Genomic DNA, 16,012 nt, shown 5'->3' on the forward strand with positions numbered 1-16,012 from the left:
TCGTCACCGTTTACATTATCCAATCAGCGTCCAATGACCGGAGTCTATCGTTTTTTAGCAAAGGTGTTCCTGTTTTTCTCATGTGATTAATTTGCGGAAGCATCATGTGATATCGGTAAGCTATTTTAGATGCAAAACTCAACTGAACGCAGCTTTCGGTTACCTGACTTCGTAGGAGTTATGTCTTCTTCGAAGTTAGCCCTCGTTTCTGTCGCACTTCTCCTGATGATTACTATATGCAGTTGTAAATATGAGCCTACCTGGGAATCCATCGATTCCCGACCTTTGCCAGAGTGGTATGACCAGGCCAAGTTCGGAATATTCATTCACTGGGGAGTGTTTTCTGTTCCAAGCTTTGGTAGCGAGTGGTTCTGGTAAGCTGGTTAGCCTATACTTTTGTACAATACAGAAAGTAATAAGCTGTTTCTTCCTCACTAGTCCTACTTTAAATGCACAATCTACATTTCCTGCTGTGGTCAATTCAATAAATTAGATAAATTACGGACGAATTAAAATGCTTTGATCAACTGAACCTCACTCCCCAAGCCCATATTTAAAAAATATATATATATGTTTTATCATTTGTATGGATGTTTATTCCAGGTGGTTTTGGCAGAAGCAGAAGATAAAGTCCTATGTTGACTTCATGCAGAAGAACTATCCTCCAGACTTCAAGTATCAAGACTTTGCACCACAGTTTACAGCTGAGTTCTTTGATCCCAAAGAATGGACTGACATCTTTGCCTCATCCGGGGCAAAATATATTGTCCTCACCACAAAACACCATGAAGGTGTGTGTGTGTGTGTTGCAGCCATTTTAATAAAGTAATACATATGATTCCACTAGATTAGGCCTATAAAAATGTATTTGTGGTTTATTGTTATTGTTCTATCTGCAGGCTTCACTCTGTGGGGTTCGGAGAACTCCTGGAACTGGAACGCCGTGGACGTGGGTCCAAAACGTGATCTTGTCGGAGAAATGGCTGGAGCACTCAGAGCCAACAGCGACCTGCGTCTGGGACTGTATCACTCTCTGTTTGAGTGGTTTAACCCGCTTTACGAGCAGGACGCTGCCAACCGGTACACTACCAACCTCTTCCCTACAACTAAGACGCTGCCCGAGCTCTATGAGATCATCAACAAGTACAAGCCGGAGCTGCTGTGGTCCGATGGAGATGGGGATGCTCCTGATAAATACTGGAACAGCACCGGATTCCTGGCTTGGCTATACAACGAGAGGTACAGTCATAGAGATGATAGACAGAATCTACCACACTCCCAAAACATATTAGTGAAGGTGCTAGAGGCTAATTGCAAAACTGGAGAAAGCAGAAAAAATCTGCACACTTCCAGTTGATGCAAATTTCGGTAACTCTTCATTTTAAGGGGTCCTTATTAGTGTAATTACACTGTAACAAGTATTGTAGTTAATTGTAATAACTCACAGTTACTGTATTAACATGTAATTGCAGTCTGTAATGCTTGTTACAAATGGACAAGTTTCCACTAAATTCTTCAATTTAGTGTTTAATTTCTTCATTGTTGCATCAGATTCAGTAATAACTGTCACAAGGTTGTAATCTCTTGTGGACAGATGTACTGGGTGTCCGAGATTACAAAGGTTGAAGGCTCAATGGGCTCTAATTAGCTAAAAAAAAATAAAAAATAAACACAAGTACTGCATAAGTACAAGGTTTTCGTTAGTTCTTACCAGAATTTAGCTATTTAAATTGAAGTGTAACTTTGTATAGTTATCTATGGGCAATTTCTATATAATTACTCATTACCAACTGAAAAGAACGACCCTGGGTTTATAAGCGCGGAAATCGACTCTGCTGCATGAGCATGCTTTTGCGGGACAGTCGATAGCGCACCGGACCTCGGGCTAGAAGGTCGAGAGTTCGAGAACTGCTCCCTGCCGTTTCATTACAATGCCCAGAAACAAAAGATGAGCTTCAACTTTAGTCAATTTAATTGCAACATGTAAAAATACTTGACACTACTTACAAAATAATACAGAATTTTATTATTAGATAATAAAATAATTAGATAATTAGATCAAACAAAGGTGTGTGTGTGTGTGTGTGTGCCTACTCAATAACATAAAAATAACTTCTAATGGTGACTCAAACTTGTAGCCTATAGTATGGTGAGTAGCCTAGATGGCTAGCTACACTCCCTGCCCGCTCCCTTGCCCTCTCCCTGGGCCTGAGCTTGTATAGCTTACTCCCTGGAACTACAGACCTCCAGGCCTCCACACCTAGTCTCCCTACCCGGTCAACACCCGTCTCCATTGGCCTTAGAGTATACCTTACTCCCGGGAATTACTAAAGCGTCTATAGTCCCGCTGTCAGGATCCACGTGCACCCGGTAACCCGAAACAGGCTCTGTAAACTTGGTATTTCGAAACAGGCTCTGTGACCCGCCCACCTTTTTTCTGCTCACAGTCTAAGTCCCCACTCCAACCTCCATGGCATGGGTGCTGCCCTCAGCCCCTGAGTCTGGCCGCCCCTGCTCGGACTCGGAGTGCCCGCCGCCTTGATGGAGGCCTCCTTGTGCACCTGGTAACCTGAAACGAGCTCTGTGCACCTGGTGACCTGTCCGCTTTTATCCGCTCAGAAACTCAAAGTCCCCAACCTCCACAACTTGAATGCTGCCCCCAGCCCCTGAGTCTGGCCGCCCCTGCTCGGACTCTGAGTGCCCCTCGCCTTGGGGGAGGCCTCCTTGTGCACCTGGTGAACGTTGCCTTCCACAGTCCCAACCTGACTCACAGTCCCACCAGAGGACGGGCCCGGGCGGATGGACGTTCACCACCTAGCCCCCTAACTATCCAGAGCCCAATGTCATATGCCTTTCAATAGATCGCAGCGAGTGAGCTGCTCTGCTACGTACGAAACCTTGACCCAGAATCAGCTTGTCTACGAGTGATTTAGCACCAGGTTCCCCACAAACATGTGGTGCGCATCAGGAGAGGGGCAGCAAGCTCAACAAGGTTTGAGTGCGACCACGAAGGGTAGCATGCTACGGTCAGATATCATCAAATTGACATCCATTTGAGTCACACCCGTTGTTATCAGAGGCTTTTCTGTCTTACAAACTGGACATCAGTTGCCGCTACTAACCTTCAGCAGACTTTAACTGTGTGTTTACACCCAATCGATATCAAGTGCCAGCGCAGTACTTATAGGCTTGAGAACCAAATACCCAAAGCAGTATCTAGCGGCACCATCGACCGGGTGCCGGAAGAAGCAACAGAGAATAATCATCCCCTTTCCTCACTTTGACATGAGGGGGTCACGGGTGATTTGAGTGCGACCGCGGCAGGTGGGTACGCACCGTTAAATTTCATCAAGTTGACATTCAGTGATCCGTGCCCAGTGGGAACCTAGGCTTCTTCCGTCTGTTTTATGGTTCCGCAGCAAATAAATGGGTGTGGATGGTACTACCCACATCAGATGTAGGCCTCCCTCCCCAGACAAGCTGGAGATACCTCTCCCCACTTCGTAGGGCATGAGACAGATCCATGCAATGCCCTGTCACTGCGGGGCCAATGGGTTTACTCTCAGCCTCAAGTCAATGGGTTTACTCTCAGCCTTAAGTCTAGTGAGCGTAGAGGAGACCTCCCCTGCGCCGCCGCCGAAACCGCAACGCTTTCCATGGCTTGGGCCCCTCTCTCGGGCCGAACCCATTCCAGGGTGCCCTGTCCTTCACAAAGAAAAAATAACTCTCCCGGGGCTCCCGCCAGCTTCTCCGGGATCAGTTGCGTTACCTCACTGGATGCCTCGTGGCGCCCGTCTCCACCAATCCGTGGACATTCTGAAAGTAGTTTGAGGTCATTAGGTCTCATTACATTTACATTTACATTTAAGTCATTTAGCAGACGCTCTTATCCAGAGCGACTTACAAATTGGTGCGTTCACCTTAAGACATCCAGTGGAACAGCCACTTTACAATAGTGCATCTAAATCTTTTAAGGGGGGGGGTGAGAAGGATTACTTTATCCTATCCTAGGTATTCCTGAAAGAGGTGGGGTTTCAGGTGTCTCCGGAAGGTGGTGATTGACTCCGCTGTCCTGGCGTCGTGAGGGAGTTTGTTCCACCATTGGGGGGCCAGAGCAGCGAACAGTTTTGACTGGGCTGCGCGGGAACTGTACTTCCTCAGTGGTAGGGAGGCGAGCAGGCCAGAGGTGGATGAACGCAGTGCCCTTGTTTGGGTGTAGGGCCTGATCAGAGCCTGATCTGATTACCAAGGAGCTATTGAAATTATAAAGTTTGAAAAATGAAAAATTCATGTAAAAAATGAATGTAAAATCGTGTGAGATGAAAATGGACAAACTAAAGGGTGTGCAATATAGAGGGTAGTCAGTGGACATTCTGAACCTTGTTTGAAGTCAGTAGGTCACATGACCAAGGAGATATTGAAATGTAAAAATGTAAATAAATAATTTAAAATAGTGTGAGATTTATATCGACAGCAAAAAAGTGTGCAATGTTTGTTTATGCCATCGGGTTTCCTAGAACCAGTTTTTAATGTTTTTTTTTTTTTTTTAGGAGTGAAGGTTCGAGCTATTGACATTTGATTTGTCACTATGTTGACGGTCCCTAACTGCTGTTGGTGGACGTAAGGAAAACTACAGGCGAATATCCAAACTGAATCGGTCTTTACCTCGGTAGCTAACTACCAATGTTATATTGTCTAGCACAATCAATGTTTCCAAAAAAGACAAACAAATTGCATGGGAAATTTTCTCTCTCTCCTGTGTTGACCTACAACGCATGTTTCTTTCAAGGCAATCTTTCATGACTGGATTTTGCACACTGACCATCTACTCGACCGCCTTTCTTTTCGCACTGTTTACATGTCAGTGTCAACACATGTAGACGCGTTCAAGGTCGTCGATATTTTGAGCGTGTTGCGCAAATGGGCAGATGCCTTAATTCCTGGTATAAATAAATTGCACCAATGCATCCCATCCAAAGTGAGTGCTCCTCATCAGTGAAACCCTTGAAAGGTTACATGATGGAATAAAAGTTTGTCTTATGACCATTTTTAAATGCATTTATAAACCATTATTCAACCAGGCTTACAATTTGGCAAGCACAAATGACTATCTCGCAATTTGAACCCTAGCTCTTTATTAATGTGTCTAAAAATGGTTAATTGATGGTTAAAGTAATTGACCCATTGTCAATTGCACCACTAAATTATATACATTTTTATTTGTTTGTTGTGAACCCGTTTTTTGCGATTGGGGCCTGGGCATCAGACTCCAGATCGTAATTGCAGAGTTGTCAATGAGGTGGTCGGTTTTCAATTGGCTTACACTTATCACGTTTTTTACGTAGGCTGAAATATGGTGCATTGGGATCGGAAACTTTAATTACTCACTCCTGTAATTACAGACTGCATTTAACACCAGTTACATGTTATTACAGTGTAACTACAAATCATTACAGTAGTGTCCAGGGAAACTGGCCGTATATGTATAAAAATCTACACCAATGTCTTTTTGAAGTTTATAGGTCTATTTAATGTGCCAGTTAATGCTATGGAGTATGATTTATGCGACAACTGTATAAACATCACATGCGTCATGATATGATTTCATGTAATGTGCCCCCCCACCCAAAGCCCAGTGCGAGAGACCGTGGTGACCAATGATCGTTGGGGCTACGGCAGCATCTGTACCCACGGAGGCTACTACACCTGCGATGATCGCTACCAGCCCGGACACCTGCTCAAACACAAATGGGAGAACTGCTTTTCGATAGACAAAGGTTCCTGGGGTTACAGGAGAAATGCCCAGCTTAAAGACTACTTCACTATCGAGCAGCTTGTGGCGGTCAGTTTTAAATGGTTCTGAAAAAACACTTTATTTTATGGTAAACCGGAGATTCAGACCCTTAAGCTCTCTTACTACCCAATAAAACGTCTTCCACTACCATAAACTTTTTGTAGCTGAATCTGTCATAATCCTGTTTGCATATGATTTAGTGTGACTCATAAACAGCATAATTTAACTGTAAAGTACACTCAGTCTAAAGTCTTTTGACTTGTTTTTGAAATGCTGCTGGCCCTGTATGTTTCTTGTATAACACTTCACCACTGTTTTTTGGGTAACCTAAATACTCAACTCGACAGCTTCATTCTTCTCTCCTAGACTAATATATGTACGAAACTAGTAGAAATGTATTTTGTTATAGGGGAGACTGAAATTTGGTGACTTCCAGCCCCACACAACTAAACTACGCAACAAAATGTTGCTGGGAGCAGTGCAGGATCGGCAGAATTCCTGCCTATGGAAGATGTTATAATATTTCATATAGCTGTCATAAAGGCTTTATGACTGCATACTTGTGTCTTGCGTGATTCAGACATTGGTGGAGACCGTGTCCTGTGGAGGGAATCTGCTGCTGAACGTCGGACCTACACATGACGGACGCATCGCCCCCATCTTTGAGGAGCGTCTGAGGCAGATGGGTCAGTGGCTGGGGGTCAATGGAGAGGCCATCTACAACACCACCGCATGGAGGGCCCAGAACGACAGCATCATACCTGGCATCTGGTAAGTTCATGATAATAGCAACTAGAAATTATTATTTTTTCATTAAGAAAATGTTTTGACTTTCTTCAACTGTCCAGAAGTAGTTTTATGTTAGTGGAAGAAGTTTAGAAGTTTAAATTGTTAGAGGCTATTTTAGTTTATTTTTTTAATGTCTGTAATATCACGTGTTATTACGAAAATAAACTGGAAGCGGTTTAATATTCAAGGTTTTTTACATGATATATTTAGCATTGAATGGAATAGATTGGAATTAATCACTGATGTTGAACTAGCCTTTTCTTACTTCCACAACGCATTCCAGGATGTACGCAATAGGCATGCCCCTTTTAAAAAATTCAGGATTAAGGGCAGAGCGAACCCTTGGTTTACTAAGGAACTTACAAAAATCACAAGGGAACGAAATGCTATGTGGGCTAAAGCAAGAGGGACTGGTTTGGCAGATGATTGGATGGCTTTTAAACGTCTTCGAAATATGGGTGTGGCTATGATCCGTAAATTGAAAGCAGACCACTACCTGAAATCTACCTCACAAAATGTAAATAATCCATCCACATTTTGGCAAGTAGTGAAAGGTTTGGAGTGCAGAGAAGATACACAGCTTCCTAAACAATTGTTGGTCGACACACAGATTGTAACTGAGAGAACCTCCATTCTGAAAGCCTTGAACCAGCATTTTTTTAGATGCAGGCTTTTTATTTGAAAAGTTCAAAGGTATAATTGAGCCCCCTATAAATTTACCTGACACCCCTGTGCACTCCTTCACCAGGTTATCCTTTTCATCCTTCTCTGTTTCAAGTGTGTAAAGCCCTGAAAGAAATTAATTTTTAAAAAATCCCCTGGCCCTGATGAACTAGAACCCCGCCTCCTACACCTAGCCGCAGACATCATTGCTCCCCCTTAACATGTATTTTTAACCTTATGCTTGATGTTAAGGAAATCCCCCAGTTATTGAAATCTGCTTTTGTACTGCCTCTCCCGAAAGGTGGAGATCCCTCGCTACTTGACAACTATCGACCCATATCAAAACTGTCTGTACTGTCAAAGGTACTGGAGTCCTTAGTAGGCAGCTAAAGACCTACTTCCAAGAAAACAACATCTTAAATGGAATGCAATTAGGTTTTAGGTCTGGCCACAGCACTGTTTCAGCAACATTGAAGGTTTTAAATGACATCCACTGTGCTCTTGATAAGAAGTTACATTGTGTGTCTGTTTTTATTGATTTGTCGAAGGCTTTTGACTCTGTGGACCATGCTGTGTTAGTGCAAAGGTTAAAATGTTGTGGAATTACTGGTCATGCTCTAGATTGGTTTATGAATTACCTACCAAATCGTACACAATGTGTAATGGCGTATGGATGTAAATCTGAGTCCATAGAGGTGTGCTCAGGTGTTCCGCAAGGTTCTATTTTGGGCCCACTGTTGTTCAGTTTGTATATCAACAACATTGGGGATCTTATTGAAACAGCGGATGTTCATTTTTATACAGATGATACTGTTCTTTATTCAAGTGGTAGTAGTTTATCTTTAGCTTTTGAAAATGCTCAAAGAGCATTTAACATCATACAATAGAATCTGTATGATTTAAAGCTGATTCTAAATTTGGGTAAACAAAATGCATGGTATTTTCAAATGCCAGGCATGTTACAAATCACGTCATTGCTACATTGGCTGGACATACTATAGAGCAAGTTTTTAAAGTGTACAAATATTTGGGTGTGTGGGTTGATGATGATAAGCTGAGCTTCACTGCATGTAGAGAACTTGATAAGGAAGCTGAAGCTGAAAATAGGATTTTATTACCGGCATAAGGCTTGTTTTTCTTTTGAGGCCAGGAAGGAGCTGGTACGATGTACATTACTGTCGGTTTTAGATTTTAGTGATGTTATATATATGCAGGCCTCAGCCACTACCCTGAGAGCACTTGATTCAGTGTATCATGCAGCCCTCAGGTTCTTTACAAATCAGAAACGTCTAACACATCATTGTGATCTCTACAGCGCTGTTGGCTGGTCGTCATTGACCTTGCGTAGGCTGAAACACTGGTATACACTGATTTACAAGGCCATATTGGGTCAAATGCCATTTTATCTCTGTTCCTTTTTAGTCAGGTCAGTAAATAAAAATCAATTACGGTCCCATTCTGATTTGTTTCTATGTGCTTGCCCTGCCTGGTGACTATACATGGAAGAATCTGAGGTTTCATCTTAAATTTCCTGAAAACCATTAACTATTTTTTTTTTAAATCAGCGTTTAAAAGCGACTTCAGCTGACAGAACTGAGCCTGGACAATAGTAAATGCAGTGTAGTTCAGCAAAGGCCTTATTCAGTGTTGCTGCACAGCAATACATTCCAAAAATTACATTTTGGGTTAGGTCACGGCACGATAAAATGGTCAATTTGACTTACGAACACTGGACTACAAACACTACCACAGACAAAGCCTGACATGCTGCCATCTTGGTTTCTCAGTATACTGTATGTAGATTGAGTGTAATATTAGTGACAGTTACTGTTGGTGGGTTCTACAATCATGACAAGTTTTTTTTATCAAGTTTGACAAATTGGAAATGGCCATTGTTGCCCTAAATGGAGTGGCAATTTGACCGCAATGACTATTCCTTCTCAAACTGTCAGACTAGTAAAGAGACTGTCTGAAATCTGTCATGCCTACTACTTACTAAAACTACATACTGTGTGCTAATCGTACTACATACTATTTACAACGTACTGTTTAGTAAAATGTGCTAGGACCGGTGCTAGGACCCTTAATTAAAGCTTTATCAGCATTTCAGGATCCTAGAACAAGGCCAGAGCCCCACATTGTTATGTTTAGTCTTAAATACTTTTCAATGTTCTGAAAGATATGAGGAAACATGTTTACTAACAAGAGGGGTAGCTTCTCGAGTTAAGTTGGCAAACAAGCAGGCTTTGTGGAGCTTGTGATGAGGATGCTTAAAGCCACACTCCTTAATCTGTCAGTACCCTCAGACTGGGCCACCAACAAAAATGTAAACAATTGAGCAAATGCATTCTATTACCTTTTCTCATGCAAATAGCACTTGACTTACGTGACACATCTGTAGTTCTTAAGTAATTACTCCGTAGCAAAAGGAGAGTTCATCAGAGCAGCCAGCACGCAGGCTCTTTCAACGTGATGGCAAATTCAACACCTGATGCACATGATGCTTACCTCCAACAGAAGCACTGTGCTCAGATAAATGAGACCCCCAAAAATCCATGCAAGGTGGAAAGGGTTAAAAACAAGCGATATATGAGGAAACAAAGGTTTACTAAAAATTGAGGAATAGATTACGAAAATAATACTAATACAGCTGTATCTCCTGTATTTATATTATGATTGTTTATTTTGTAAAGCAGAGAAGTAGACTATGTCATACTGTCTAAGTTGTTGGAAAAGTGGACACATTTTCAGTTGTCTTTTAAAGTTGAGAGAAAGTAGTTGACGCCTTTACTAAAACAGCTGTATCGTTTGATTGGTAGAATATATTTCTGTTATAATTTTAAGGTTTGAATGGCAGAGAATATAACTACCAAGTTTTACCTTTTTTCTAGCTTTTGGGGAGTGGTCAAAGTAGCTGATTTGTGTCAAGTCAGTTTACAGTGAATGGAATGTTGGAAGTCACATCTTAAGAAGGGGAGTTTTTAACAATTGGAGCTTTAGAATGTTGAAGAAATCCCATCACTCACTCCTGCAAAAAGTATAAATGCTACCAAAAAGTTGTAAACAAGCAACCTAGTCCTGACCAGTCTGCTTGTTTTTAAAGTTTGAATGGCATTTCAAATCTGTAATAAAAACAAGATTTGAAGTGTGATTCCTAAAGCTAATAATTTATTATTATTAACACCACAGCAGGAGCCCAGAATGACAGCATCACCCCTGCCGTCTGGTCAGTTCTTAGCTAGTCATTTAGTTCCCCGATTCGTGTGGCAGAAAGGATAGGCCTATATGTTCTATGGTCACAGTAAGCCTACCAGACGCTCTCATGACAGGCTTTCGATATAAGCCCACAAAAGGAACCATATGTTCCAAAATTTGTTTGTCCTCTAGTTTAAATCAAAGTTAACATTTCTTATAAAAAAGGCACAGCTTTTCACTAATAAATGGCTCATTATTGCTTTTGACTGTGTTCCAATAGGTACACTGCTAAACCACAGGACAAGGCCATCTATGCAATTCTCCTGGACTGGCCTCCAAGCGGATATGTTGTTCTGAATGAACCTATTGTTTCTACAGGAAAGACTCAGGTAAGCTACATGATCACACATTTTCACATGTAGAATGGGTAATTAGATTGAAAATATTGTATTATCATTTGCAAAAAGAAAATGTATGATATACTGACAATTTCCATTTAAATATATACATCAGGTAGTGTTGGTTGACAGTTGGTGAAAGGGACCAATGCACCAGGTTTTTTTTATTTTTATTTTTACATCTGGGGAAAACAGGACAGACTGGTAGAACAAGCAAGCTACCAAATCTGCATTTCCACTCTGATCACCTGTTATTTGCACAGGTGGTGCTGCTTGGTCACAAGCCACTGTACTGGGAGCCGGTGAAGCCTCATGGTCTGAAGGTGTTTCTGCCTCAACTGTCTTACAGTCAGATGCCATGTCACTGGGCCTGGACCCTACGCCTGACCGGTGCCGTATAGGAAAGAATGCTGGGTCGTGTTTATTAGCAAAAAAAAAAATGAAAACAAGTGCTTTTTATTGAACAAGTTCAGATAGTTTGTTTGTCCTTTTCTTCTGTTCTGTGCCTACTGAATATGACTTGGTTTTAAGCAGACTAGCTGTTTTTCTCGCTTCTCAACTATGGGTGCGTTTGTTTTGCATTGCCTGGTGAGTTTGCACATTTTAGACCATTCCAATGGTCCAGAAGTGAAACCTCCACCCACCTGTGGCACCGGTCAATTCAAATGAGCACACCCAGTTTATATAATTGTGAGGAAGTAAAATAGCTTGCAGATCATGTGCCACTCCTTCACAGAAGGGCTATACCTTTGCTTAGACCATGGTATCAACCATTTGTCTAAAATGGCTAGCTGCTAGCTTTTATCATAGGCCAACCCAACCTAGCCAATTGGCCATTTTAGACCGATTGTTTAAACCATGGTGTAACCAAAAGTTCACAATGGCCCCAGAGTTTTGTTTTTAAGTGTGTGGGGAGGACCTTTCTTTGTGGAGAACTGATGGTAATTCTAAAACTTAGAGGCCAGTATATGGAACCTGAATGTACACAATTGTTTCATCTGTTTTTTAAAATTTTAGTTAATTAAGAAGACTCATGAAATTGATTTTAAATTACTTGAATAATTCTTGTGATTGGTGTTTCATAATGATTTTTGCACTTTTTCTATAAGGGATTGATACTGTATGCACTGAAATTGAACATGTGAATTTCAAAGGCTTTTATCAGATTTGTATATTGTTTTCAGGATTGTGACTGACCATCACAGCAACTTCTTAAACTAATGCCAATCCATATGTAATTTTTATTAGGAATTGAATGCATTTGATACGTTTTAATTGTTGTAAGGCTTTACAAATTACATACATACAATTGAATTGAATAAACCTTCAACTGTTATAAAATATTTTGGCCAACAGAATTGTATCCATAAATGCCACAGGTTATTGTAAAACAGTATCATGATACATAGCATAGCCTCTTCAAGTTTCGGGAGAGAACAACGTTTATCGTCTGTCAAATGCTTGGCCGAACAGCGGTACGCGAGCCCCCTCTACTGCCTACGGTCAGCACTATCAAGCAACATGTGGTAACATGTCTTAACGCACCGACGCATGTCACAATTCGACAGACCAGCGCGTTCAGCTATAGAGAATTGAGGCAAATATCCACTGCATTTCTCTCCGACTGTAAACGCAACATAGAATAGGATACGATTAGAACTAGTGTAGAACGAGTCAAGCACACATGATTCCAACACAGGTCCTGTATTCCGATTTGCGGTATAGGCTATGCGGTCTTTTTGTTGGGGTCAACATGCGCTTAATTTCAAACGTCAGTCGTTGTAGCCAACTTTTTAAATTAATTTCCAGAAGTAAAAAGGACAATTTCTTAATTCGAAGCCTTCAAGTGTGAAAGATACCTATATGTCCAATCTGTGTGAGCATTGCAACGTGTCTACTCCTATCTGTAATGCACGCGCTTGGCCTGTGCCTTGTGGAGAGAGGAGGTTTTCCGGAATTGTTACGAAAAAGTTCCATGACGTGAAATAGGGGGTGAGCAAGGGGTTCTCATGTTCCATCGGTCTATTTCTCAGGATGGGATACTTAGACCTTAGGAGACAACAGTTCCGCAAGAGAAAGCACACTGCTAATGTATATATTAGACTGGTCATATCTGTTCTTTCTCTTATCATGGAGAGAATGACATTTGATTCCAGCCAGGATGCCAAGAGAGGAAAGCAAGCCATCTTGGAATGTCAGGGAAATTTCATGTGGTTTTCTCTGATCAAGCCATATCTTGAAAGTGGACATGAAGAGATTTATTCATTCATATTAAAACAAAATTAAAGGCTTGTTTCTGTTGAAGAACCTTTATGGATCTATGTAGAATCCTTTTTAGGAACTTTTTTTTTTTTAATCCAGAGAAGGTTCCAAAGAACCCTCTCAGATGAAAAGGTACAGTTGAAGTCAGAAGTTTACATACTTAGGTTGGAGTCATAAACTCATTTTTCAACCACTCCACAAATGTCTTGTTCACAAACTATAGTTCTGGCAAGTCGGTTAGGACATCTACTTTGTGCATGACATAAGTCATTTTTACAACAATTGTTTACAGACAGATTATTTCACTTATAATTCACTGTATCACAATTCCAGTGGGTTAGAAGTTTACATACAGTAAGTTGACTGTGCCTTTAAACAGCTTGGAAAATTCCAGAAAATGAGGTCATGGCTTTAGAAGCTTCTGATAGGCTAATTGACCTCCTTTTGAGTCAATTAGAGGTGTACCTGTGGCTGTATTTCAAGGCCTACCTTCAAACTCAGTGCCTCAGTGTTTGACATCATGGGAAAATCAAAATAAATCAGCCAAGACCTAAAAAAAAAACATTGTAGACCTCCAAGTCTGAGTCGTCCTTGGGAGCAATTTCCAAATGCCTCAAGGTACCACGTTTATCTGTACAAACAATAGCTCACAAGTATAAACACCATAGAACCACGCAGCCGTCATACCGCTCAGGAAGGAGATGTGTTCTGTCTCCTAGAGATGAACGTACTTTGGTCGTTCACAAGGACCTTTTGAAGATGCGGGAGGAAACCGGAACAGAAGTATCTATATCAACAGTAAAATGAGTCCTATATCGACATAACCTGAAAAGGCTGCTCTGCAAGGAAGAAGCCACTGCTCCAAAACCGCCATAAATAAACCAGACTACGGTTTTCCACTGCACATGGGGACAAAGATCATACTTTTTGGAAACATGTCCTCTGGTCTGATGAAACAAATGTAGAACTGTTTGGCCATAATGACCATCGTTATGTTTGGAGGAATAAGAGGGAGGCTTGCAAGCTGAAGAACACCATCCCAACTGTGAAGCACGGGGGTGGCAGCATCATGTTGTGGGGGTGCTTTGCTGCAGGAGGGACTGGTGCACTTCACAAAATAGATGTCATCATGAGGATGGAAAGTTATGTGGATATATTGATGCGAAATCTCAAGACATCAGTCAGGAAGTTAAAGCTTGGTCGCAAATGGGTTTTCCAAATGGACAATGACCTCAAGCATACTTCCAAAGTTGTGGTAAAATGGCTTAAGGACAACAAAGTCAAGGTATTGGAGTGGCCATAACAAAGCCCTGACCTCAATCCCAAAGAACATTTGTGAGCAGAACTGAAAAAATGTGTGCAAGTAAGGAGGCCTACAAACCTGACTGAGTTACACTAGCTCTGTCAGGAGGAATAGGCCAAAATTCACCCAACTTATTGTGGGAAGCTTGTGGAAGGCTACCCAAAACGTTTGACCCAAGTTAAACAATTTAAAGGCAATGCTACCAAATACTAATTGGGTGTATGTAAACTTCTGACCAACTGGGAATGTGATGAAAGAAATAAAAGCTGAAATAAAAGCTGAAATAAATAATTCTCTCTATTATTATTCTGACATTTCACATTCTTAAAATAAGTGGTGATCCTAACCGACCTAAAAACGAGGATTTTTACGAGGATTAAATGTCAGGAATTAAGAAACCTGAGTTTAAATGTATTTGGCTAAGGTGTATGTAAACCTCCGACTTCAACTGTACGTGTAGAACCCATTGAACCTTTACTTGGAGAATATTTATTAGCCTGAGAGCCTGGCTGTCACTACTCTGTTTCCTGTTCCTACAGACACCGGCAACAGAGCATAAACACCTTGGCTCCCAGGCCAGGAGAAATTGTTAACAAGATGAGGAACCTTAGCAGAGATGAGCATTTTGTTGCCATGGGAATCCCAGTGGAACATATTTTCTCCTTTTCTTTCAGACCCCTCCCCTTTTCATTATTTTTCTCCCATTGCAGGCGCATGGATTAAATAAGTATTCCTCCTCAATCTACACACAATACCCCATAATGACAAAGTGAAAACAGGTTTAGAATGTTTTTTAGCAAATGTATTAAAATAAAAAAACACCTTATTCACAACTATTCAGACACTTTTGCGATTAGACTCGGAATTGAGTTCAGGTGCATCTTGTGGTAAATTCAATGGATGGACATGATTTGGAAAGGTACACACCTGTCTATATAAGGGACTCTAACCCAGAAGCTTATAAGAAATCCTGCTATGCCCTCCAAAGAGCAAATCAAATCAAATCAAATTTCATTTGTCACATACACATGGTTAGCAGATGTTAATGCGAGTGTAGCGAAATGCTTGTGCTTCTAGTTCCGACAATGCAGTGATAACCAACAAGTAATCTAACTAACAATTCCAAAACTACTGTCTTATACACAGTGTAAGGGGATAAAGAATATGTACATAAGGATATATGAATGAGTGATGGTACAGAGCAGCATACAGTAGATGGTATCGAGTACAGTATATACATATGAGATGAGTATGTAGACAAAGTAAACAAAGTGGCATAGTTAAAGTGGCTAGTGATACATGTATTACATAAGGATGCAGTCGATGATGTAGAGTACAGTATATACGTATGCATATGAGATGAATAATGTAGGGTAAGTAACATTATATAAGGTAGCATTGTTTAAAGTGGCTAGTGATATATTTACATCATTTCCCATCAATTCCCATTATTAAAGTGGCTGGAGTTGGGTCAGTGTCAATGACAGTGTGTTGGCAGCAGCCACTCAATGTTAGTGGTGGCTGTTTAACAGTCTGATGGCCTTGAGATAGAAGCTGTTTTTCAGTCTCTCGGTCCCAGCTTTGATGCACCTGTACTGACCTCGCCTT

The 16,012-nt window shown here is 41.2% G+C and overlaps 1 protein-coding gene across 1 annotated transcript; it reads left to right on the forward strand.

The window, feature by feature from the left end:
* Window positions 1-65: 65 nt before the first annotated feature.
* On the forward strand, window positions 66-12,182 carry fuca2 (alpha-L-fucosidase 2). Its single transcript, XM_029687539.2, has 7 exons — window positions 66-374; window positions 604-791; window positions 900-1,239; window positions 5,632-5,842; window positions 6,375-6,565; window positions 10,722-10,830; window positions 11,103-12,182. Exons 1-7 carry the CDS (start codon window positions 130-132, stop codon window positions 11,238-11,240), a joined length of 1,422 nt encoding a protein of 473 aa, XP_029543399.1. The 5' UTR covers window positions 66-129; the 3' UTR covers window positions 11,241-12,182.
* Window positions 12,183-16,012: the final 3,830 nt, after the last annotated feature.

This window comes from Oncorhynchus nerka, linkage group LG18, assembly GCF_034236695.1.
Source record: "Oncorhynchus nerka isolate Pitt River linkage group LG18, Oner_Uvic_2.0, whole genome shotgun sequence".
Classification (NCBI taxonomy): Eukaryota; Metazoa; Chordata; class Actinopteri; order Salmoniformes; family Salmonidae; genus Oncorhynchus; species Oncorhynchus nerka.